Here is a 26,584-nt window from a genome sequence, read left to right on the forward strand (position 1 = left end):
ACATATCAAGCAATCACAACAATTTATAATTAGCATTTCTTTTATTTTCAAATGATTTTATTTCCTTGGAAGTTTCTGAAGACGAGGTGGCAGACAGTCAGTCATCCAGTTACTCCAGGAGCTCAGTTATTGTGGGTATTGAAACATAATTGTTATTTTCATTTCTTTTATCATAAAGGTGAAGTCGCCATAGTCTTACCAAACCATAGGGCTGCTGTGTCATTAGAGGGAGGGATGATGGTGGTGGTTTAACCAGGTGAGGGGAGAGGTTGGGAAAGAGCATCCTTCATTGTGATCTCACCCTGTGTGGGAACTGAACCCACGCGTATGGTTTCATTGTACATTGTACAGTACAATGGATAACACAGTGTGGAGCTAGATGAACACAGCAGGCCAGGCAGCATCAGAGGAGCAGGAAAGCTGACGTGTCGGGTCGGGAGAGTTCCGACCCGAAATGTCACCTTTCCTGCTCCTCTGATGCCTCCTGGCCTGCTGTGTTATCTCAGATTCCAGCATCAGCAGTTCTTCCTGTCTCACAGTACAATGGAACTTTACCAACAATACTGATGTGAATCCAATTGACAGATAATTGATTATCCTCATTATATCTTGCAGCTGACAGACACTCAAGAGGATATTGGATGACTATTTGGATAGAAATGGCATTCGGAGATTTGGGGAAAAGACTAGAGATTGGCAGCAGGTAACAGAATCTGTGGACCAAACACTGCAATGTAACAATTGTATGACTGTAATCTCCTGATTGAAACCTCCACCTTCTCCTTGCCAGACTTCATTCTTTCCAGGACTAATCACTTCAGGTGGTCCTTCTGGTTGATGATCTTGTGCTGTTTGTTTGGTTATGTGCCCTCTCACAAATGTGGACACTGTTTCTGCGACTGAACTGAGAGTCAATCCCTGCTGAACTGGCTTTTTTTTAGACTAGATTAGATTCCCTACAGTGCTGAAACAGGCCCTTTGGCCCAACAAGTCCACACCGCCCCTTGAAGCATCCCACCCAGACCCATCCCCCTATAACCCACACACCCCTGAACACTACGGGCAATTTAGCACAGCCAATACACCTAGCCTGCACATCTTTGGACTGTGGGAGGAAACCGGAGCACCCAGAGGAAACCCACGCAGACACGAGGAGAATGTGCAAACTCCGTACAGACAGTCGCCTGAGATGGGAATCGAACCTGGCGCTGTGAGGCTGCAGTGGTAACCACTGAGCCACCGTGCCGCCAGTTTCTTTGCTCTGATCAATGCTTCAGAGGCTATTAGTAGGATTATGGGGGAGATCTGCCTGTTAGCTTCAGTACTCATCTCTGCAGTGGAACCTGTCCTGGCCATTGGTGGAATGGTTTAGGTTGTTGGACTTGTGGGTTGAGGCTAATACTTGGAAGAGCCTCAAACTGAGTTACTTTTGCTTGTAGCTAATTGAAAGAGTTCCAGTGCAACTGAACTGTATCCCCATTTGATCTAAATTCTTCTGTTTGAATTATATTTTTATAATAAAGTCATGTAGAATAGTTAGGCCAACTGCGATAGCGAATCACTTGAAAATAATGAAAATTGGTAGTCAAATTAATGAATATTTAGTACTGTCATTGGAATTTTGCAATCTGAGAAATATAATGGTATGTTTTAGGAAATTTGTAATTTCAACTGCATATGTTTATTAAAGTCCTTTAGAGTTTTCAGAAAACCATTTAATGTCATTATCCCTGGCTGAAGGATCTGGGTCCAGGACACCTAGAACTTAATTCAATAACTTATCTATTTTTATTAGTTTATTATTTTTATCTATAATTGTCTTGTCTTATCTATTATTATCTTGTCTTCTCTGCATATGTTTGATTTTTAGATTCTATTCAAAACAACTTTGTTGCTCTGAGTACTTGAAAATTTCTGAGGCTTGGGCATTGAAATGCAATGGCTAACACTGCTATAAATAACAGCTTGGCTGCAAGAAAGGCCGATTCTTCATAATCCCATTTAGTTTGGAGAAACAGCACTGCTGCGGAAGCAGTTGCATGTTATAATTCTAAGGCAATTTAAACTTATTTTAAAGAAAGTTCCATAGTTGAAAAGTAAGTTGTAAAACATTCGGATTGACAGATTTCCTGTATTGTCAGCGTACTTCATTGCAGTCAGTGGTGTATAAAGCATATTGGTTTGGTAACGAAATACTGGCCGTTCCATTTTTATCACTTTGACGGTTGCCTTGAGAAAAGTAAGAAATACAATTAGTGAGGTGTAAACTGATGATCATTTATATCAAAAATCACTTGTATTCTTGTTTGTAGGAATTTTCAGTTTGGAGACAGTTTAAATTTGTCATCATTCTCAGTATCTGCTCTGAAACCACCATTCAGTAGGCTGTTTATTAGTGGACAATAACAATCTGCATTTACATTGCTCCTTTGACATGATTTTTAAAAAAATCCAAGATGGTGCATAGGATAACTATCTGACTGGGGGTCCACATTAGGATAAAAGCTTTTGGTCATAAGATATGGGTGTCTTAAAAAGGGTTTATAGAGATTTAGTGAAGTTATTCCAGAGATGAGATCTCAGGCTGGCTGAAAGTGCTGTGGTGAAGTGATTTGAAATTGTGGTTGAAGAGTTTAGAATTTGATGAGTAGTTGTGCTTTACTGGAGTGGGGAGGCGTTGCTGGAGGAAATTACAAAGTCAAGAGGCCAGAAACTCAAAACGAATGTTCCATTTTTCCCTTTGGTTTTCATAAATGTTTTGCAAGTGTTTGCTTCAATTTTAGTAGAGGTGCAAAATAAAGGCCAGTCAACTCATTCGGCTGGGATGTACTTTGGAGTAATGCAAGTTCAATTTTTGTTCTAGCTGAGGTAGACTCAGGACCTGCCTCCTCCGCCTCGGTTGAAACATGGACAAAAGAGCTGAATTCCAGAGGTGAGGTGAGAGTGACAGCCCTTGCTACCAAGGCTGTGTTCAACTGAGTGTGGCATTGAGGAACTCTAGAAAAAATGGAATCAATCGATATGAAGGGGCAAATTCACTGGTAGTTGGAGTCATACCTGATACACAGGAAGATGGTCATAGTTGTTGTTGGTCAGTCATCTCAGCTCCAGGGTATCTCATCAGGAGTTCCTTAGGGTAGTGTCCTATCTTCAGCTGCTTCATCAATGACCTTCCCTCCATCATAAGGTCAGAAGTGGGGATGTTTGCCGATGATCACACAATGTCCAGCACTTTTTGAGACTCCTCAGATACTTAAGCCGTCCGTGTCCAAATGCAACTAGTTTTGGACAATATCCAGGCTTGGGCTGACAAGTGGCAAGTGACAATCACGTCACACAATGCCAGGCTATGACCATCACCAATAAGAGACAATATAACCACTGACTCATGACATCCAATGGTATTACCATCGCTAAATCCCTCACTATCAGCATCATGGAAGTTATCATTGATCAGAAACTCAACTGGATTCACCACATAAATGTAGTGGCTACAAGAGCAGGTCAGGGGCTAGGAATACTGCAGCAAGTAACTCACCTCCTGACTCTCCAAAGCCTGTCCACCATCTAAAAGGCATAGTCAGGAGTGTGATGGAATGATCCCCACTTGCCTGGATGAGTGCAGCCCCAAAAACACGCAAGAAGATTGACACCATCCAGGACAAAGCCGCACCTATTTAATTGGTCCCTCATCCACAAACATCCACTCCCTCCACCACCGACGCTCATTAGCAGCAGTGTGTACAGCCAAAAGATGCACTGCAGAAATTCACCAAAGATCCTCAGACAGCGTCTTCCAAACTCTCAACCACTTCCATCTGGAAGGACAAGGGCGTCGAACATATGGGAGCATCACCACCTCCAAGTTGCCCTCCAAGTCACTCACTGTCCTGACTTGGAAATATTTCACTGTTCCTTCACTGTCACTGCGTCAAAATCCTGGAATTCCCTTCCTCAGGGCTTTGTGGGATGACCTACAATAGGCGTACTGCAACGGTTCAAGATGGCAGCTCACCACCACCTTTCCAAGGGGCAACTAGGGACGGGTAGTAAATGCTGGCCCAGACAGCGATCCCCACACCTCACAAATGAACAAAAGAAATAGCAATAACTCATGATTAACGGCCATTTAACCGGTATGTGAGTCAATGCAATCAGGGAAGAGAGAGAAGTTCATTGCCTTTGTCTAGTAGGCGCAGTTACAGTGTGAGACAGGTTTACATAGCTAGTGTCTGTTATAATGGACTTAAAAATTTACAATGGGAAACTAATGTTTATTATTTAAAATGGGGGTAGTAGGAAGTAAGATGTTGCATTTGATTTTATGCAGACAGTTAATTTATAGTTTTGTATAATTTAAAACAGTTATTGTTAATAGTTTGAGCATTAAGTAAAGGTGAAGTCAGCAGGGTTTCACTCTGTTATTTGAGACAGAGGGATGACTGGTGGTGCTTTAACCTAAGGGTAATGGGAGAGCGTTGAGGGAAGTCTTTCCCAGTAACCTCCACTAGGGCAAGAATTGAACCCATGATGTTGGTATCCCTCGGTATTGTAAACCAGCCATCCAGCCAACTGAGCTGACCAACCGCCACAAAAGAATGCTTGTACAAAATGGTTGATAATAAAATGTGAGGCTGGATGAACACAGCAGGCCCAGCAGCATCTCAGAAGCACTCTCTCCCACGTCTCCCACTTGTACAAAATGGTTGTACAGTTCTCTTCTATTTTTGGTGTAGGCGGAGACAGATTTAATATAAATTGATTAATATAGTATTGAAATAATCAGGGGAAGGGTCATAAGAAAACTTGAAACTATCATTTGCTTAATATATCTTAAGTAATTTTTATATGGTGTGATTTGAGCTTGTGGATTATGGGTGTGCGGGGGTATAGTGGTATTGGTAATCCAGAACTTTTTGCGCAGTTGTTCTGGGACGAGGTTTCGAATCTCACCACAGTAGAATTTGACATCTACAATCATTTGGAATGAAAAACGTATTGGCAACCAAGTAACTCTCATTCACTGATGCCTTTAAGGGAAGTAGATCTGGTGTCCTTCCTTGTTTGGCTTGTATGCGACTGTGGACCCACAGCAATGTGATTGACATGAATGCCCTCTGAAATGGTCTAACAAGCCATTCAGTTCAAGAGAATAATACATGGTGGCCTTGGCAATGATGGCTACATTCCACGAATAAGAATAATTATATATTTAAAAAAATCAAAGCAGATTACCTTGGCAATTGTATCTGGAGTCTGTCCCATTGTGGCAAAGATGTCATTTGATGCAGGGAGGTAGATATCTTTAAAATACTGGACTGTCTCTGAGTCTGTTCCTGGAAATGTGGAATGTGACACTTCTTCCATGAGTTTCATTTCAAATTCCGTGTTTACTGGACCAGGTTCTATCATTGAAACACTATAAAGAACAGTAAAATGCATTTGATAATACAGAATTTGGGTGTTCTTTACTAGAATCATACGTTTCAAGAGTTTGGGCAAGGGGTTCCAGAGACTGGTTCAGAATGATCTCCATTGCCAGTGGTGGAATAAAGCATTGAAGCTGTAAGGAGGTATGCAGCACGCTGGAGTCAGAATGCAATGCATGAAGGATTTTGGAAATGCAGGGATGGAGGAAGTTGAGGAGTGGGATTTGCAATGGGCAGACTCTTTCCTAAGAGGACAATCCACTCTATGAACTCAAATAGGAAGTAGTTTATTGTTCATAGACTTATTCTACTGATTGGACTGACTTTTAAAACTTTTGTATGGAATTTAGCTGTTTTTTTGTTCTTGTCCTTTAAGTCCCGTTTATCTTTTATGTCTGGCTTGATATCTCTAAATGAGAGATGTGCAATGCTCCCAGGGTACCAGCAAACCTTTAAGAACAAAGAGATGGTGTAGGTTTAATTGCACCTTTCTCTCTGCTCAGTATGCCTCAACTTTCAGAAATCAAAGACATTGTCTGTTAACCTGTGCCAAATTGTCGTTTGAACATAACAATGTTAATGACCATCCTTAACCTCGTCACTTCCTCATCTTGACGCAATCAAGAATGTGTCTGCAACTGACCTGGTTTATTGTTATACCCAAGTAAATATATTTACTTACTATATATTGAACTTAAGAAGCTGGACTACAAGACTTTCACAAAATCCTTCCATGGCAAACTTAGAGGCAGCGTAGACATCATTGAATATAACTCCTGAGCAAAAGAAAGAATTCTGTTGTGACATTTGTTTTGAGATTAAGATTTTTGGTTTTATATATGTTCTGGTATCCACAATTAAAGTTCTTTGTTGCTCCTACCTGGTTAGTTAAGATCAGTTTCTGGTCAGTGGTAATTTCCTGGATGTAGATAGTGGGCGGTTCAATGATGATAATGCCATCGAATATCACAAACGATGGTTAGATTGTCTCTTATTGGAGATAGTCAACTATTAGCGTCTTTTGTCATATTTCATTCTATACATATTGATTCCAATTTTTTTTGTTGATAGCTAGATCCTTTTCACCTATTGCCTTTGTTACTCTTGATCGATAGAAATAATCCTCCTTTCATATAGAGACAGTAAGAACTGCTGATGCTGGAGTCAGAGATAACAGTGTGGAGCTGGAGGAACACAGCTGGCCAAGCAGCATCAGAGGAGCAGGAAAGTTGACATTTTGGGCCATTTTCTGAAGAAGTGTCCCGACCCAAAACATCAATTTTTCCTGCTTCCCCAGGTCCACACTGGGTCCCCTCCTCTCATATGTCCTGCTGTCATTTCTAAGCTGCAATATTAAATTCCCAGTCTAGAAGGGTCCAGTTTTTTTTGCATTACTAGAATTTGCTGACTAGACATCAGGAATTTACTTGGATCTTCAGAGTATATTGTTTCTATTCAGCCATGATTTAGATCCATTTTATCAACAAGAAAAATTTGGATAATTCTCCTTCATCCCTCTTGGATCGACATTGATAATTCCTCAGACTGACGTGAGACAGTTCCTAGCCACCTAACTGATAAAGTTCAGTTGGGATTAGCTCAGCTGATCATTTTGTTGTTAAGGTGGCTCTAAATTACTAGGTTCAATGTGGAAATGCCAAGAGGGCTTGTCCACCCTTGGTTTATATATTTTGACTTTGGAAATAAAAGAGGATGTGCTAACACATTAAAAAGTACAATTTCAAGGCGTTGAAAGTACTTTAAAATTTGCAAAATAATCACAGCTGTGAAGAACAAAATATGGTGTTCAAATTTTTGATGGCTTCTTGGTAAAGCTCAGATTTCAAATAGAAAGGCAAGGATGTTGCTATTCTGTTGTTTTTTATTCATTAATGGGATGAGGGCATCACTGGCCAGGCAGCCCAGAGGGCAGTTAAGAGTCAATCACATTGCTGTGGGTCTGGAGTTACATGTAGGCCAGACCAGGTAAGGATGGCAGTTTCCTTCCCTAAAGGACAGGAAGTGAACCAGATGTGGTTTTCCCCTGATAATCAACAATGGACTCATGGTCATCATTATATTGTTAATTCCAGATATTTTGTTGAATTCAAATTCCGCCATGTACCACGGCAGGATTTGAACCCTGGTTCCCAGAACGTTATCTGGGTCTCTGGATTAACAGTCCAGCGATAATACCAGTAGGCCATCACCTCCCCTCAGTCTATTCTATTACATTGCCTCACGTTTCCCTGATTTCCACAATATTGATGGACTACTTATTTTCCCAGCAGCATGAAGGCACAGAATTGAGGATTGGGCCTTAATGGGGCCTTGTCTCAATCTTCTCTGGGGAACTTTTGTTGAGGTAGTTGCATGTATAGATTGCAAACAGAATTGTGTAGATTTGAGTCGCATTGCAGAAAGGTCACAGAGACCAAAATATGTTGATTTTTGAGGCTGCTTAATTTTCTGGCTGACGTTCTTCAATAGAGCGGGCTTGGAAATGTATCAATGTCTCTGGCTCAAAATCCTGGAATTCCCTCCCTAAGGGCATTGTGAGTGCACCTACAGCACTTGGGCTGCAGCGGTTCAAGAAGGCAGCTCATCACCATCTTCTACAACTCTGACTCTTCTCAAGGGCATCTAGGGATGGACAATAAATGTTGGCTGAGCCAGGGACACCCCTGTCCCACAATTGAATAAAAAAAGTTAGGGATGGGCAATTAATGCTGATCTGTCTAGTGAAGATCACATGCCATGGAGAATAAAAAGGGGACAAAATATTTATTTAGTCTTTACACTATTCTATCAAACTCACCAGCAACTGCACCTCGTTCATCTCTTAATACCTTTAACTTTGCCCGGCGTGGTAAATCTTACCATATTTTGTTTTTAATATGGAAACATAGTAGGTAGGAGTAAGCCCCTTGCAGAAAGCACATTATTTTGATATTGCATTAAGCAACTAAGCACAGCTCTTTAAACCTGCACAGATGACCCAAATTTACTTTAGAACATTTAGTATACTTTGCAACAAAAATTATTTATGAATTGAAGTTGTTAGAGTACCTTGGAGTCCCATCACACTGCTCATCATAACAATATGCCCACACTTTCTTTGCTTCATGTCTGGCAGCACAGCCTTGATCATCCGAACAGCTCCAAAAAAGTTTGTGTCGAAAATACTCTTCATTTCCTGGATGCTGAGACTTTCTACTGGGCCAATCTTTCCAATACCTGCATTATTTACTGGGCAAATTTATGAGACATGAAAGAAGGCTTTGAAATGCTCAGTATTGTCATAAAGGGCAAATGAACATGCATTCAAGTGAACCGCCCAATGATTTCAGATGATGTAACATCAGTGCCATACAAATGTCAGGTAATAACCATATCCAAGAATGGACAACTTAACCATCATCCCTTGACATTCAATGGCACTATATCATTGACATCCTGGGGATGCACCATTGACTATAAACTCAATTGGACTTACAGTTGTAAACACAGTGCTTACAAGAGTAGGTTTGAGGTTAGGAATCCTCAAGTGAGTAACTCACCTCCTCTCCACCATCTACAAGGCACAAGTCAGGAGTATGATGGAATATTCGCCACTTGGCTGCTTGAGCATAGCTCCAACAACTCTCAAGAATCTCAAAACAATCCAGGACAAAGCTGCCCACTGGTTAGGACCACATCCACAAAAATCTATTCCCTTCACCATTAATGCTCAGTAGCAGCAGTGTGTACCATTTACAAGATGCACTGCAGAAATTCGCCATAGCTCAGCAACATCAAACCATAATGACTTCTATTTAGAAGGAAAAGGGCAGCAGATAGATGGGAACCCCACCAATTGCAAGCCACTCATCATCCTGACTTGGAAATATATAATTGTTCCTTAACTGTTGCTGGGTCAAAATCCTGGAACTCCCTTCGTAAGGACCATGGGGGTGTACCTGTATACATGGACTGCAGCAGTTCAGGAAGGCAGCTCACGACCAACTTCTCAAGGGCAACTCCGGATGGGCAACAAATGCTGGCCCAGCCAGCCACATTCACATCCCACAAGTGAATGAAAAATGTGCAGCGCTTGAAGTGGGCATAAAAATGGAGTGGCACGGTGGCTCAGTGGTTAACACTGCAGCCTCACAGCACCAGGGACCCAGGTTCAGTTCCAGCCTCAGGCAACTATCTGTGTGGAGTTTGCACATTCTCCCCGTGTGTGTGTGTGTGTGTGTGTGTGTGTGTGTGTGTTTTCTCTGGGTGCTCCAGTTTCCTCCCCACAGTTCAAAGATGTGCAGGCTAGGCGAATTGGTCATAGTAAATTGCCCATAGTGTTCAGGGGTGGGTTAATAGGTGGTTGGGTCTGGGTGGCATGCTCTGAGGGTCAGTGTGGACTTGTTGGGCTGAAAGGCCTGTTTCCCACACAGTACAAGTTCTACAATTCTTTAATACTGTGTAGGGAGTGTCACTGTATATTGTGCTCATGATCGAGATAATACCAAGACAAGTTCTGAGGTTGGAATGCCTGGTTTGCAATAAAGGGACACCCTTGCGATTGATTTGGCACAAGTGGGTCTGTGGCATTGCTGTTGCCCAGCTGGCTGGAGGAAAGGGGAGAAAAGACAGCGATGCAGTTAGAGAAACAAGGGCACAGAGGCTGGGGGTAGGAGTGGAGATTTCAAAGAAAATGTTGATTGTTGCTGCTTTAATTATTTTCAAGGAACCAATTAATGGACTGACACAGGAGTAGTAGCAATGATTGAGATAAAAGTCATTCTGAGGACATCCTTGCTATTAAGACTCCACGAATGGAACTGAGGGAATTTTGCAAAGTCTGCTTTTTTGTTGAAGACCTCATTGAAATCTGTGTTCGGAGGGAGTTGCTGTCAGGTGAGATTGACAAATGAAGTGTTGCACTTCTAACTAAGAAAGTTCAGAGCTTTTTGGTTGAAATAAGTTCAATTAATCAATTCATGTGGCCAATCTTTCTTATATTTTTTGTTTTATGTGAAATGTATGGTTTATATTGACTGTTAATTCAAGTTGATTTGATTTGTTTCTGTAGCGATTGTAATGAAGTCGAGCTGGACATCATAGAATATGAGTTACTGACAAAAAAATACTGCAGATGCTGGAATGCAAGGTAGACACACAGGAGGCTGGAAGAACACAGCAGGCCCGGCAGCATCTGGAGGAAAGGGGCAGTCAATGTTTCGGGTACCACCCTTCTTCAGAACCCTGATTGTGGCTGTTTACCTGGTCTAATCAGGGAGCCCTGGCTGATATATAGAAAAGGTGAGTGCCAGAGTTACTGACAATCTGGTGTCTGACTCTGAATGAAGCGACACTACAGTCAAGAACAATTATGTGTAAATAAGTGGTGATTTGGTGACAGGATACCAGCCTCTATAGAGTTATTTCACTTTTAGTAAAATGCATGATAAGTGAAATTTTGTCTCATTGCGTGAATTCAACCACTTTGGTTTTTATTGTTTGTTGGCCTTCACGCGGATCACACAAAATGTGAGTTTGGCCAGGAATGATCTGATTAGGCTTTGAAAATGGTCTATTGGAGCTTTCCAGAACATAGATAAAGAAGATTTTGCAATTAGGTCTGCTGTGTTAATTGGGGAATTAACAGAAGTAGCTTTAATGCCTCAGTACTTTGTAGAGAGTGCAGATTTGCCTCATAGAGGTGTACAGCACAGAAAAAGGTACTTCAGTCCATCAGGTCTGTGCTAATTAAAAGTAACCAGTAACCTATTCTCGTCCCATTTTCATGCATTTAGCCCCTAGTCTTGTATACATTGGCATTGCAAATACACATCGAAATACTTCAATGTTACTAGGGTTAGCATCTCTATCACTCTTGTAGGCAGTGAATTTCAGATTCCAAACAACCCCTCAATGAAAAGATATTCCCTCACATTCCGTCAAACCTCTACCCATTACCTTAAATACCTCTTAGTGTTTTGAACAACCGATTAAGTATCATTTTTTTAGAGAAAAATAGAGATCATTATAAAATCCAGGACCTAAGAAAGCTGATTCTTAAAGAATTGGCTGGGTAATTGAAGTTAAAGAAACAAGAGAATGAGTAGAATTTTCCCTTTAGAAATTAAACTCTGATGGTGAATGTGTTGAATGGATTCATTTTGCCCAATGTGTGGGGTGAGTTACCTTTCCTTGTCGTGTGGTTTTCAGTGCATTACTTAGGGAGGTGAGATGTATTCGACATATTGTGTGGCAAGTAGGCTGGATGTTCGTGTTCCTTTGGTTTGAAAGGCCTGGAAGCATATTTGGAAGAAATCGGGACATCGCTTCAGGTACTGCAAGGCTCAGAGCTTCCCCTCAGCCTGTTATGGCCAGTGTCAGAAGAACAGAAATGCTTCCCCTAAGAAATCAGGGATTGCTGCCAGGTTCACCGATTGTGTCCCCTAGATACTGCTGAGCAGGCTTAGAGAAGGTCCATTACCTTCCAATCTGACCCCATCGAAAGGTGAGGCCTGTCAGCCTAAACGTGGATGGCAACCCACCTCAGTGCTGTTGGTCCTCCATTAAAGGGATGGCAAGCAATCCTGCAAAGTGCAGGTGATGTGCTTTGCAGGGGTAAATGGTGCCATTTTCTCTTGGTGATCTCTCTCTCAATCGAACTGTGCCACTGCACATGGAGTTCACTAAAGGTTGGTGGCCTGTAAGGCTAGTATCACATGCATGATGCCAATTACCAGGCTCACACCTGCCTTATCCTCTCGAGCTACTAACTACTTCCTTGCACTCTGCACTTCATACTAGCTCATTGAGGAGGCCTCATCTCTTTCTATGGTTGTGCACCCTCTCAGTCTTTAAGGGAAAGGCAATGGCATATTGTCAAACCTAGTGATCCAGACCCAGGTAGTGATCTGGGGATCCATTACCCCATGATGATGTAAGTTGACTTCTGCAGAAAGTCTGGAATTGAAAACTGATGATTGATGTTAAAACTAACATGGTTCACTAAGTTAAGGAGAACTGCTCTCCTTCCCCTGGTCTCGCTGCCTTGTGACTCCAGCTATAATATAGTTGACTCTTTGCTTGCCCTCGCAAATGGTTGTATCAAGCTGTAAAAAGGTCTCCAACAAAATAAAGGATTCAGCTGTGCTGACCTTGCAAAGCACTTGTTACCAAGCTCTGTGGAGCTGTCTCAGACTAACTGAGCAACAGCCTGACAGTCATGCTCACAGAATTATACCTTATAATCCATGACATCTCAGTGCCTGCTGCTGGAACAGGACAGACTCAGCAGAGGAGGTCACACAGTGGTGTACAGTCAGGAAGGAGTTACCCAGGACCCCTCAACGTTGACCCTGGGCTCCATGAGGTCTCATGACATCAAGTCAAACAGGAGCAAGGGAGCCTGCTGCTGATTAGTGTGTACCACTCCAGCTGATGATGAAGGAGCTGGCCTAATGGTATTATCGCTGAAGTCTTAATCCAGAGACCCAGGGAATGTTCTGAGGCCAGGTTTCAAATCCCACCATGGCAGGTGGAATTTGAGTTCAATAAAAATCTGGAATTAAGAGTCTGATGATGACCACAAATCCATTGTCAATTGTCAGGAAAAACCTATCTCGTTCCCTAAAGTGCTTTTCACTTATGAAACTGCCACCCTTATCTGGTCTGGCCTACACATGTATCCAGACCCACAGCAATGTGGTTGACTCTTAAGTGCCCTCGGGACTGGCAATAAATGCTGCCTGGCCAGTGATGCTCCTGACCTATGAATGAAATAAAAAAAACTCCTCCATGTTGAGTATAACTTGAAGGAATCACCAAGGGTAGCAAAGGTCTCAGAATGTAGTCTAGCTTGAGATTTGGACCAGGAGTGGCTTAGTAATTGCACTACTGCCCAAACTGGTTGGGTCCTAAAGGACATTACTGCTGGACTGGATCTATGGCAGGTGATGAAGGAACCAACAAGAGGGAAAAATACACTTGAACTTATCTTACCAAATCTCTCTGTGGCAGGTGTGACTGTCCATGGCCATATTAGTAGGAGTGACCACTTTGCAGTCCTTGTGGAGACAAAATCCCATCTTGGCATTGAGGATCCCAAAGAGTGTCCCTGCCTGCCTAGTTGTGCATGTAGCTAAAGCCCACCCTGTACAAAAATCGTAATCCACCCCATATCGTGGGAACTTGGTTGCTTTTGTGCCTTTAAAACATTTAAGCAACCTCTTAGCCCTTTGCCCTTCACTGTAGCCATGAGTGTAGCCCCATTAATGAAACTTGACACCATCCAGGACAAAGCAGCCTGCTGTTTGGCACCACATCCGCGAGCATCCATTCCCCCCACCACTGACGCTTGGGAGCAGTCGTGTGCACCAAGTACAAGATACACAGCAAAAAGTCACCAAAACTCCATCGACTGCACTTTCCAAACCCATGACCACCAATGATCTTATTGATGAAGCAATTAAAAAAGTAAACCATTAGGACATGTTACAATTTAGGACATTATAACTTAATTTCTTACCTAGTATATCAACTCCTTTATCTTGTATACTATTGAGGCATTCTGCCACTGACTCATCACTGCAAACATCAAGCTGTCTGATGTGTAATGTCTTGTTTAGAGTCTCTCCAGCAGCTGCTTCCAGCTGTCCTTTCCTGTTTAAATTTCTCATGGTAGCAATAACTGTTTTGAAAAGAAAAATGAGTGTTAAAAAAAAGTAATGATGTATTGCACTGTCATTTAAGTTTTCACTTGCACTTCTTGACCAAACCTACATATCACCAGCGTCATCAGATCATAAAGAAAGGCTTGCATTTCTACAGTGTTTTTCATGAGTGTAGGTTGTCCTAAAACGCTTTATAGCTAAGTGAGGATAAGACCCATGAGATGCAGGATTTCACAGCTCATTCTGCACCTCATTTGCACGCTGCATCTTAAAACTATAAGAAACATAAACAGGAGTCTGCTGTTCAACCCGTTTGAGTCTGTTCCGCCATTTAATAGAATCATGGCTGAGCTCTTGATCTCTTCAATTCTACATACATGCCAAACGCACAGCTTAGATCTTCATCTATCTGATTCCGTGTACAAGAATGGTGGCCTGGACTGGGCCAAATGCAAAACTCATGTCAAACCAGACTTAGGCAGTCAAATATTCCATCACCCACAGACATTGGAAAGAAGACTCTGGAATATGTTGAGCAATTCCCACATCTTGGTAGCCACCTCTTGTTTTCTTGAAATGCAGAATTGATGAGGAGATCCAACCCCAGATCAGCCGCGCCAAGCTCAGCCTTTGACAAACTATGGTAGGAAATTAAACGCTAAAGTAAAACTAAGAACTGCGGATCTAAGTACGCAAAAAGCAGAAATTGCTGGATAAGTTCAGCAGGTTTGGCAGCATCTGTGGGGAGAGAAATAGAGTTAGCGTTTCAAGTTCAGTGACCCTTCCTCAGAACGTGATCACTGGGCTTGAAACGTTAACTCTGTTTTTTGTCTAGCAGGGATTAGCTGAGGGCTAATATTGATGGACACTGTGGAGAACTGTCTTGCTTCTCTTTGAATAGAATCGTGGGATCTTTCACAGCCAACTGAGAGGCCACACAGAGCCCTGGGGTGATAAAGCTATTCAATTAGTCCTGCAGTACAAACATTTATAGTCCAGATCCAAATATCAATTACTACTTGCAGCTTTTACTTTGATGTTAATAAAAGTGCACTATAATAACAATGTGATGACTAGTCTAACAACATGACACTACATGATCTCGTGATTAGCTACAATTATTTTTGGAAGGAGATTTTGCTTGCAGGGTATTTCGTTTCCTCAGTAACTAAACCTATTATGTGGTTCAATGCATAGACTCAAGCAAATCATAGAACGTCACAGCACCACGGCCATTCAGCCCATTGGCCAACACTGATGTTTCTGCTTCACGTGAGCCACCTCCTAATCTACAGCATGTCCCGATATTGGTGCATCCTTCCATTCCTGTCTCCCTTGTGTTTCTCTGGCTGGCATAGACAGCTTGCAGGGAGTGGGAAGCAAGAAGGGAGTGAGCCAGTATGGATGGTCTCTCCCCAGACCCCCGTCAAACCCATATATACTGGTGAACTCGCCACAGCTCGCTGCCTACCACTGGGCAAAATAACAGTGCCAGCACAATGCCCTTAAATATTCATCTTTTGACACTTAGGGTCTCAATTGGCCCAGAGGCTAGTGGGATGCCTGACATATCCACATGCACCACTCTTCCCCACCCCCTGCCTTCTCTGATGGTAAAATACCAGCCGAGGTGTGCAGGCAATGGTACCTTGCCTGTGCCATTGTATCTGATTTTGCCCATCCTTTGCCTTGCTAGGCCACACCCAGCATAGGGTATAAAATTTCAGCCCACAGGTAGTACTCATCCAGTATAAATACACAGAGTGGGGAGAAAAACGATGCATTGAACTGTTGTACATTTTTCATTAAAATATGCTCAGATATGGTTTTGGATTTCTGTTTACAGCAGGGGCCTTAAATGTTGATGTTCATGTTTTGCTTTTATGTTACACTATGTGAATTAAAAGTGTATTGAGTTGGTCAGACAGGAACATTGACATTTCCTCCCCATTTGCTGACAGTTTGAGCGCTACTTTTATCTCAGTCATTGAAGAGTTTCAATGAGCCTTGGGACTCAAATAAGGTACAACCCAAGTAAGAACAGATTAGAATTAGACAAAAATATGGTTATGGATCCTGGAATTCTTAAATGGTCTATTAGCTTAGGGAGAAAGATCAATTCGTTATTTCTTGAATGTTTGATTTTGAATGTTGTATGTTTTAGAATGTTATGAAGTTTGGCTGCAATGTGTCAAATTGGCAGAATATCATCACGAAGTTGTATTAGAAATGAAATGTGACGTTAGACTTTTTTTTGCTGACACTGATGAGCTGCATGGTTATTATCTTTACTTTATGTTTGTCTGGCTCTCTGCAGCAGCATCGCTCAGGCTTAATTCTAGGGCTGAGGGTTCCTGTACATTAATCACATCAAAAGATTTGCCTTCAGTGCAAAAGCATCATACGTTTCTGTAAAGAGACAAATCCTCTTAAGGATAATCAGTTTGTAGTTTTATGTTTGCTGTGAGTATACTGCGTGTTTGAAATAAACAAGGCAGTTTGAATAACAGTAAGACTTTCTTAATTAACAACGCAAGAATTTTGCTGTTACAATGAAATGTTAAGAGATAGATAAAGAAGGTAAAAATTTAGATTAGCTTAGATTAGATTCCCGACAATGTGGAAACAGGCCCTTTGGCCCAACAAGCCCACACCGCCCCGTGAAGCATCCCTCCCAGACCCATCCCCCTGTAACCCACACACCCCTGAACACTACGGGCAATTTAGCATGGCTGATCCACCTAACCTGCACATCTTTGGACTGTGAGAGGAAACCGGAGCACCCAGAGGAAACCCACGCAGACACGGGGAGAATTTACTGGATGGGTCCAGTAGAAGTCAGAGTCGTTACCAGTTCACAGGTTTTTTTTAGACCATGTTATAAGTGATTTTTTTTCACAGTAAATTTGTCTGCACCTGTCCAGGAGCTTTGTTTACATGAGAAAATAATGGTAAAACATTTGCCTAAAATCTTAGAACCAGTGTAAATTTGATCTCTTTTTAGCCATCTAGGTCAGTTGTAGCAAACTTCTTTTAATTCTAATTAGCAAGCAGGCATCTCACACCACAGTTAAAAAAATTAGGATTACTTAATTTTAAAAAGCCAAGTATAGGATCTTCTTGAGTGAAAGAAAGCTGAATTTTATTACTCACTAACCCCAGAAAAATTATAAAAAGTAACATCAAACATACAAAAGCAACTGTAAAGTTTTAAAAGGAGAGATATGGTCTTGTACAGAAAGGAAGAATAAAGGCTACACAGTTTGAGTCCTTGGAATCCTTAAAAGTGCTAGATTATAAACTGAGACGAGAGTTGTTTTCAATAGTTGACTTGTATCCTCAGCAGTAGTATATTTTGCAGATATCTTTTGCGTTCTCAGTGAATCGTTGCTTCTTCAATTCGCTTTTTCACTTGGCCCTTTATATACATTCCCAAGTCTAGCAATCTGTTCTGAGGAAGGGTCATCCGCCCCAAAACGTTAACCCTGTTTTTGCCTTCACAGGTGCTGCCAGGCTTGCTGAGTTTTTCCAGCAACTTCTGTTTTTGTTCCTGATTTACAGCATCCGCAGTTCTTTCAGTTTTTTCTTGTCCAGATTTGTCATTATTGTTTTCATGCAAGCTGGATAGTCCACAAACAAGCCTTCCACAATCCAACGTGTGCCCCAGCAAATTGAAATGGAAGATGCCACTTTACTGAAGCCTGATTCAGTGACGATGTTCAATATCTTTAGATAATATGGTCATTTCTGTTCAAATGGACTAGTTTATTCTACATTGGTTTCCTGAACATGCCTCAAACTGTAGTCAGGTGATTGTGACTGTCATTTCAGATCAACGTTTGTCCTTTAAAAACAGTTTTAATCTCTGAACAGTCTGAAATATTTAAAATAAGATGTTGGAAGTTGAAAATTGTTTTCAATCTGTTGTGACAAGGGGCAGTTTTATACTTCTTAATCTAATTTACAGAATACATTAATTTATGTCAAAGTCTTTGTATCAGGTATTTGTAGCTGCTGATGTGTTCCCCCAATGAGTCAGTATAGAATTCTAATTTCTTTAAGAGTTCAGCTCAATGGCAATGAATACCTTTTTTAAATTCCATGTTATTTGAAGATGAAATTTGTCTGTGTGTTGCAATTTATCACTTTATAAATTTATCAATCTATTTGTGATTGCCTGTCTGTCTCACAGAGGTTGCACAAATACAGAATGGAGTAGGTGAGCACATAAATATCACAGGATCAGTTTTTGATCCAGGTGGGAATCATGCTACAAATTTCTGACAACAAAAAAAGAAATTTTTACACTGCTCAGGTTACTCATGTACATCAGCAAGCATTCAAATAAATTCAGAAATTGAAGTAGAAATGGAATATCAGTTTTAACTAAAAAAAATTGATAGTAGTTAAAATGTAAAGTTATAGTTTTACTGACAAAAGTGACCATTCAAAACCTTTGACACATTTTCATATAATAATGCTCTGAATATGAATGTGCAAAGATGTGCACTTTTATGTAGAGATTATTAATTATCTAGGAGTCTTTATAGTGCACTGAGTGAAGAAGCTCAGATAATACATAGAAAACAATATGCTATCCCTACATTCCTATGTTTGTAGCAATTTTCAAGCTAATCTAGTTTATGAATTGTTACAATTAAATTCAGAATTAGATAGACCTGTGATGCTAAGAGAAATTTAATTCGGATGTTGCTCCTGAAAATATTGGTCACTTTCTATTATTCAGTCATGAATGTGGGTGTCACTAGCAGTTCTTACTCCTGAGAATGAGATCATGAGCTTTCATCCTGAGTCAAAACCGTGCATTCCCTTCTAACAGCATTCCAGACTCTGATGGATCAGCTCAGTACCACCTTATCAAGGCAGTAAGGGATGGGAAACAAATGCTAGCCCAGGCAGCAATGCTGATATCTTGTGAATGAGTAAAAAGTGGTAAAATTAAGAGTTAAGCGCATTGCTGTGGGTCTAGAAATGCATGTCAGCTAAACTAGGTAAGGACGGTACATTTTCTTCCGAAAAGAGACATGAATGACCCAGAACAGGCTTCTACAATAACCCGGTAGTTTAATGGTCACTACTCAATTTTTTCAAATCCAAATAACTCAATCGAAATTCCTCATTATATTGTAGTAGGATTTGTGCTTGTGCCTGGAACATTAGACCAGGCATTTGTGATGAATTACAATTAATTCTTTTGGAACATCACCATGGAGCAAAGATGTCACAAAATATGTTAAGGCAAAAGATGAATATGTAATGCCTTTTTTTTCTAGTTTAAAAAATTGTCTGTTTAGTTAATGCACTTAAGTAGCCATGTTACCAATGTTTTGTTCTACTTGTCCCTGAAAAGTGGACATCGCAAGTAAGGCTAACACTAGCTGTCCATTCCTAAGAGCCCTTGCAAAGATTGACATGAGGCACCGATATTCAGATATTACTAAATTATTTCCTTTGAATTAGCACCTAGTAAACAGAACACCTACCATAAAATTGTTTCGTGGTGTCGTTTGCAAGATGGGTAGCAAGCTTTAAACCAATTCCAGAGGAGCATCCAGTAATGAGGACAACCTTTTGCCTGTCGTTTGCCATGTTTTTTCCTCTGATGGAGAGTTGGAGAGAATTTGAAGAGGATTAATACTTAGATAAAAGCAGTGCAGTCACATGACTGGATCAGAGATCCCCTTGGTAAACCTCTAGATCTTGTGAAACCTTACACTCCAATATGGTACATATACCCCAATAGTGTGACCTTAAGCATTATTTAGACTATTTTGCAGATTATTCCTGTATTGGCTCACAGAGTGTGAGAAAATATTTGGAACTATCTTCGGTAAAGACGGGTATTGTGAGTATAAAGTGGTGACATTTTCTTTTGTAATTGTGTCTACGCAGTTTTGTAAAATTAATGTTCAAGAATTTTAGTTTCCAAATCCATCTCTTTATGTGCATATGAATCTTGGTACAAGGTCTCTTTTTATATATATATAATCAAAATGTACAGGTAATTTTTTTTGACAGGCAATTTCAAATGTGAATGTGGAAATGGAAATTTATAGTGAAATAGCAAAAATAAAGGATAAATGGCTTGGCTTTGAAGAATGAACTCAATTACATACATACCGTTATCTTGCTCTGATTTTTTCCCCCTTTATTCGTTAAAGGGATGAGGATGCCACTGCTAGGGCAGCATTTATTGTCCATCCCTAATTGCCCAGAGTCAACCACATTGCTGTGGGCCTGAAGTCACACCAGGTAAGGATGGCAATTTCCTTCCCTAAAGGACATTTATTAACCCAATGGATTTTTCCCAACAATCGGCAGTAGATTTGTGGCCATCATTAGATTATTAATTCCACATATTTTTATTGGAATCAAATTCCATCATCTCCCATGGTGGGATTTGAACCCTAGTTCCCAGAATGTTATCCCGGTCTCTAGATTTACAACCCAGCGATAATACCACTAGGCCATTGTCTCCTCATTGGAAGATGCCCCCACCCTGTAAGAAGCTGAATCATTGTAGCACAGAAGGAGGCCACTTGGCCCATTATGCCAGCACTGATTCTTCAAATGAGCATTATTACCCAATGCCAATCACTTACTTTCTCCCCAAGTCCCTGGACACCATTTTTATTTAAATAATTGTCCAATGCTCTCTTGAATGCCTCAACTGACCCTGCCTCCAAAGCATCTCCAAAAGACCCTTGCATACCTGAACCACTTGCTGTTGGCAAGAGTATTTTTTCCTCACATTACCCTTGGTTCTTTTGCACATCACTTTCAACCGACGTAGGGGTAAATTACTGCAGATGCTGGAATCCGAACTAAAAACAAAATAATGGTGGAGATCACAACGGGTCAGGCAGCATCCATGGAGTTAGAGCAAGCTAACATTTTGAGTCTAGATGATCATGGCGAAGACGTCACTGCCTGACCCGCTGTAATCTCCAGCACTTTTTTAATTTTCACCTTTAATCTATGCCCTCTCACTCTTTTACAGTTGGGAATGCCTTCCCACTCTCTGCTCTGTCCAGTCCACTCATAACTTTGCAAACCTCAATTGGATCTCTTCTCAATCTGCTTCTCTCCAAGCAGAATAATCCCAACTTCTTCAATCAATCCTCATAACTAAAGTTCCTCACCACTAGGACCATTCTTGTACACCACTTCTGTCCTTTCTCCAACGGATTTACAATTTTCCCATAATGTGGTGCTTAGACTCTACATAATACTCCAGCTGAGCTGTATGATGTATCTTGAACAAGTTCAATATTGTCCTCTTTCCTCTTATATTCTATGCATGAGGTCACTTTATGCTTTATTAACTGCTGTCTCTACTTATCCTAATACCTTCACTGATCTGTGCACATATATACCCAGGTGCCTCTGATACTGCAGTCCTTTTAGAATTCTACCCTTACTATTTCACATTGTCTTTCAACATACTTCCAACTACCTCACACTCCTCTACGTTGAATTTTATCTGCCATCTATCCACCCATCTACACTATCATTCCACACTGTCCTCCTCAACTATACAATTTTTTCAAGTTTCATATTATCTGCAAACTGTGCCAAGATTCAGATCGTTAGTATATATCAGGAGATCAAAGGCCCCAGTGCCGACCTCCCTGGAGCTCCGTTACAAACCTTTCTCCAGCCTGAAAAATATCCATTACCATTACTCTCTGTTTCATATCACTCAGTCAATTTTGCTACTGTCCCTTTTATACCATGACTTATAGGCTTCCTCACAGGTCTGTAGTTTGCAACTCCATCAGACACCATCTGAAAGGCCATTTCACATCAATAGCATTACCTCTGTTGACCCTCTTTGTTCCCTCTTCAAAAAAAAACTCCAACAAGTTCGTTAGACATGATTTCCCTTCAGAAATCCATACTGGCTCTTCCTAATCAACCCACCTATTTCCAAGTGACAACTAATGCTAATCATTTGTTGCAGGCAAGTTATTGTTTCTAGAAGCTTCTCTAACACCGAAGTTAAACTGACTGGCCTATAAACCACTTCATCTTGTAAATTCACTCTTCTTCCCATTCCTTGTATGTATCAACATATCTGATAACGCATCCATTTCTAAATCTTGTTTCTGTTAAAATGATAGAGCACCGAATACCATGGCCTAGAGAACTGTCTGTTTCCTGGCTAAGTGTGAACCTGGATGAACACAGCAGGCCAAGCAGCATCTCAGAAGCACAATCCCCTTCGTCCTCACATACCACCCCACCAACCTCCGGATACAATGCATCATCCTCCAACACTTCCGCCATCTACAATCTGATCCCACCAGCCAAGACATTTTTCCATCCCCACCCTTGTCTGCCTTCCGGAGAGACCACTCTCTCTGTGACTCCCTTGTTCGCTCCACACTGCCCTCCAACCCCACCACACCCGGCACCTTCCCCTGCAACCGCAGGAAATGCTACACTTGCCCCCACACCTCCTCCCTCACTCCTATCCCAGGCCCCAAGATGACATTCCACATTAAGCAGAGGTTCACCTGCACATCTGCCAATGTGGTATACTGCATCCACTGTACCCGGTGTGGCTTCCTCTACATTGGGGAAACCAAGCGGAGACTTGGGGACCGCTTTGCAGAACACCTCCGCTCGGTTCGCAATAAACAACTGCACCTCCCAGTCGCGAACCATTTCAACTCCCCCTCCCATTCCTCAGATGACATGTCCATCCTGGGCCTCCTGCAGTGCCACAATGATGCCACCCAAAGGTTGTAGGAACAGCAACTCATATTCCGCTTGGGAACCCTGCAGCCCAATGGTATCAATGTGGACTTCACAAGCTTCAAAATCTCCCTCTCCCCCACTGCATCATAAACCAGCCCAGCTCGCCCCCGCCTCCCTAACCTGTTCTTCCTTTCACCTATCCCCTCCTCACATCTCAAGCTGCACCTCCATTTCCCACCTACCACCTCATCCTGCCTCCTTGACCTGTCCATCCTCCCCAGACTGACCTACCCCCCCACCTCCCCACCTATACTCTCCTCTCTTCTCCTCTATCCATCTTCGATCCGCCTCCCCCTCTCTCCCTATTTATTTCAGAACCCTCTCCCCATCCCCCTCTCTGATGAAGGGCCTAGGCCCGAAATGTCAGCTTTTGTGCTCCTGAGATGCTGCTTGGCCTGCTGCGTTCATCCAGCTCCACACTTTGTTATCTTGGATTCTCCAGCATCTGCAGTTCCCATTATCTCTGTTTCCTGGCTTACTGGCTAGCTCAGTTGGCTGAATAAAATGCTTTGTGATGCAGAGTGAAACCAAAGGCGTGGATTCACTTCCCACACTCTCCTCCTCATCCTCTCCCCTCACCTGAGGCATGGTGACCCTCAGGTTAAACCGCCACCAGCTGTCTCGTTCTCATGATGGAGCAGACTTTGGGCCTAGTAGGGCTGCGAAGATATTTGTCTTGACTAAACCAAAGTATTGTGTCCTGTAACTGTAATCACACTTCTGGTAGTTGGTATGCCACATTGGTTGAAGAGATTGATAGCAAGTGTGCACTTTCATTGTATTCCCATGTCTATGCCATTTGTCACAATGCAGGGCCTGTGTTTATGGCAGGACTGACTCTGGATGTTAGTCTTTGCTGAATTTGCTCAGGGCAGTGCGGAGCTAACCGGCAGAATACCCTCGTGATTCTATTTAAAAGTGCTACAGTTAGTTTACGTTCCGGACAAACACTTGACTTCTTGGCCGTGTTTGGTTTTGCTGCATTGTAGGGCTTGAGGGTTCGCCGCACGCACGAAAATGGTGCTTCCTGTGGAGAAAGATATGGAAGGTTGGCTAACTTGGTACCTTTATTTAAGAAAGGTGGGAAGGAAAAGTCAGGGAACTATAGACCTGACATCGGTGGTGGGCAAATTGTTGGGCGGAATCCTGAGGGACAAGATTTATATGTATTTGGAAAGGCAAGGACTGATTAGGGATAATCAAATTGGCTATTTTTGTAGACCATTGTGTCTCACTAATTTGATTACTTCTTCAAAGAATTCAGTGAAGAAGATTGATGAGGGTAGAGTGGTGGATGTGATCTATATGAACTTCAGGAAGACTTTCGACAACATTCCTCATGATAGACTGTTCAGCAAGGCGAGATCACATGGAATTGAAGGAGAAACAGCCATTAGATATAGAACTGGCTTGAAGGTAGAAGACAGAGGGTCACGGTGGGTTACTTTTCAGACAGGAAGCCTGTGACCAGCCGTGTGGTGCAAGGATTGATGCTGGGTCCACTGCTTTATGTCATTTATGTAAATGATTTGGATGTGAACACAGCAGGTATGGTTAGTAACGAAGGTTTTGGAGTAGATTTGTGGCTCGGGTTGTGGGTGATGAGGTTGGTTGGCTTGCTGAGTTGGTTTGTTATTCTGCAGATGTTTCGTTACTGTGCTGGGTAACATACTCAGTGCAGCCTCCGACAAAGCATCAGTGTGTTTTTCCACCTGGTTTTTAAACGTTGGTGTCCGGTAAGCTGGATTGCCTCACTTCCGGTTTTCCTTCGTTGTGGAATGTATGTGGGGTCGAGTTCAATGTGTTTATTAATGGCTTGCTTCGTGGAGCGCCAGGCTTCTAGGAATTCCCGTGTCTGTCTCTGCCCAGCCTGTCCCAGGATTTTGGTGCTGTCCCAGTCGAATTGGTGGTTCTCCTTGTCCATGTGGATTGAGATGGTTGGTAAGTTTGCAGATGACACCTCAGAGTACAATGGGATCTTGATTGGATGGGCCAATGGGTTGAGGAGTGACAGATGGAGTTTAATTTAGATAAATGTCAGGTGCTGCATTTTGGACATGCAAGTCAGGGCAGGAATTACACACATGATGGTAGGGTCCTGGGGAACAAAGAGACTTTGGAGCACAGGTTCACATTTCCTGAAAGTGAAGTTGTAGGTAGAAAGGGTAGTGAAGAAGGTGTGTGGTATGCTTGCCTTTATTGATTAGTGCACTGAGTATAGGAGTTGTGAGGTCATGTTGTGGCTGTACAGGACACTGATTAGGCCACATTAGGAGTATTGAATGCAGTTCTGGTCTCCCTGCTATAGGAAGGATGTTGTGAAACTAAAAAGGCTTCAGAAAAGATTTATGTGGGTGTTGCCAGGGTTTGAGTTACAGGGAGAAGCTGAATAGGCTGTGCTTATTTACCCTGGCAGATCGGAGGCTGAGGGGTGACCTTATAGAGGTTTATAATATCATGAGGGGCCTAGATAGGGTAAATAGGCAAGGACAGCCCTGGGATGGGGTGTCCAAAACTAGAGGGCAAAGGTTTGAGTTGAGAGGGCAAGGATACAAAAAGGCGTCTGAGGGGTAGCTTTTTCACACAGAGGTTGATGCGTGTATGGAATGAGCTGCCAGAGAAAGTGGTGGAGGCTGGTACAGTTACTACATTTAAAAGGCATCTGGACAGGTACATGAATAGGAAGAGCTCAGAGAAATATGGGCTGAAGCTGGCAAATGGGACTAGATTAATTTAGGACAGCTGGTTGGCATGGACGAGTTGGACTGAAGGGTTTGTTTCTTTACAGTATATCTCTATGACTATCATAGAATCCTTATCATTTGGGTACAGGCTATTCGGCCCAACAAGTCCACACCACCAGTCCCAGGAGCATCCCGCTCAGGCCCATTTCCGTACCCTTTCCCTGTAACCCTACATTTCCAATGACGACTACACCTAATTTACACACCTCAGACATTACAGGCAATTTAGTACGGCCGATCCACCTAGCCTGCACATCTTTGCACAGTGGGAGGAAACTGGAGCACCCGGAGGAAACCCACACAGTCCACACAGAATGTGCAAACTCCACGCAGACAGTCACCTGCGGGTGAATTGAACCCGAGTCTCTAGCGCTGTGAGGTGGCAGTGTTCAACGCTGAGCCACCCTGTGACTATAACTCCATGACTCTATGACTGTAAAAGACAAAGGCATTATTCATGGTGGAGAAGGAGAAAAAGATGTAAAATGGGTGTAAATTAAAGCATGAAAGGGAGAGAGGAGTCATCCGTACTATAGACAAAGTAAACAGGATCCAAACAAAATAAGGCCAAGGCAATGTTAGAGAGAATGCCAGAGAAATGGGTTATTATGTGATGTTAAAGGTGGTGAGCAGTCTGCAACTTCCTTATGAGACAATCCCCAGCTTATGTTTTTCAAGGCAGAAGAGCTTTGCCTTGCCTTGCCTCACTGTACTTCATGAAACACCCATTATGGTATTTAAAGCAATTTGTCAATTCTAAACCTTGACGACAATAGACTGGAATGGTACAACATGATGGGCAAAGCTCTAGTCCGACCTTAGCCCTGAGACAATTGCAGAATTCTACTAATTTAAAGTTTGTACAAGCTGACGGAACTGGATATAATGTTAATCAGGTCAGGGGTGGAATTCTGTAGGTCGTGACTGCTGGAGCACTGTCTGCAGTTCAAGTCACCACACT

At 42.1% G+C, this 26,584-nt stretch overlaps 1 protein-coding gene across 2 annotated transcripts; it reads right to left on the reverse strand.

Moving 5' to 3' along the window:
• On the reverse strand, positions 1-19,747 carry LOC125447374 (retinol dehydrogenase 8-like). Of its 2 annotated transcripts, XM_048521696.2 has the most exons (6): positions 19,600-19,746; positions 13,951-14,112; positions 8,499-8,678; positions 6,112-6,205; positions 5,236-5,419; positions 1-2,229 (listed from the first exon to the last, which is right to left on the reverse strand). In XM_048521696.2, the coding sequence occupies exons 1-6, from the start codon at positions 19,703-19,705 to the stop codon at positions 2,002-2,004; spliced, it is 954 nt and encodes a 317-aa protein (XP_048377653.1). In that variant the 5' UTR covers positions 19,706-19,746; the 3' UTR covers positions 1-2,001. The 2 variants fall into 2 exon arrangements, with proteins under 2 accessions (XP_048377653.1, XP_059495993.1); XM_059640010.1 differs by lacking the exon at positions 8,499-8,678 and having other exon boundaries at positions 19,600-19,747.
• Positions 19,748-26,584: the final 6,837 nt, after the last annotated feature.

This window comes from Stegostoma tigrinum, chromosome 35 (genome assembly GCF_030684315.1).
Source record: "Stegostoma tigrinum isolate sSteTig4 chromosome 35, sSteTig4.hap1, whole genome shotgun sequence".
Lineage (NCBI taxonomy): Eukaryota > Metazoa > Chordata > Chondrichthyes > Orectolobiformes > Stegostomatidae > Stegostoma > Stegostoma tigrinum.

What these genes read in the sequence shown, in the direction of transcription:
- LOC125447374 (XM_048521696.2), bottom strand. Translation starts at nt 19,705, where the DNA reads ATGGCAAACGACAGGCAAAAGGTTGTCCTCATTACTGGATGCTCCTCT. An exon ending in TAAAGGAGTTGATATACTAG is followed by an intron (nt 8,679 to 13,950) that starts GTAAGAAATTAA and finishes AAATTTGCCCAG; the next exon opens with TAAATAATGCAGGTATTGGA. An exon ending in CTTCTTAAGTTCAATATATA is followed by an intron (nt 5,420 to 6,111) that starts GTAAGTAAATAT and finishes TGTTCTTTATAG; the next exon opens with TGTTTCAATGATAGAACCTG.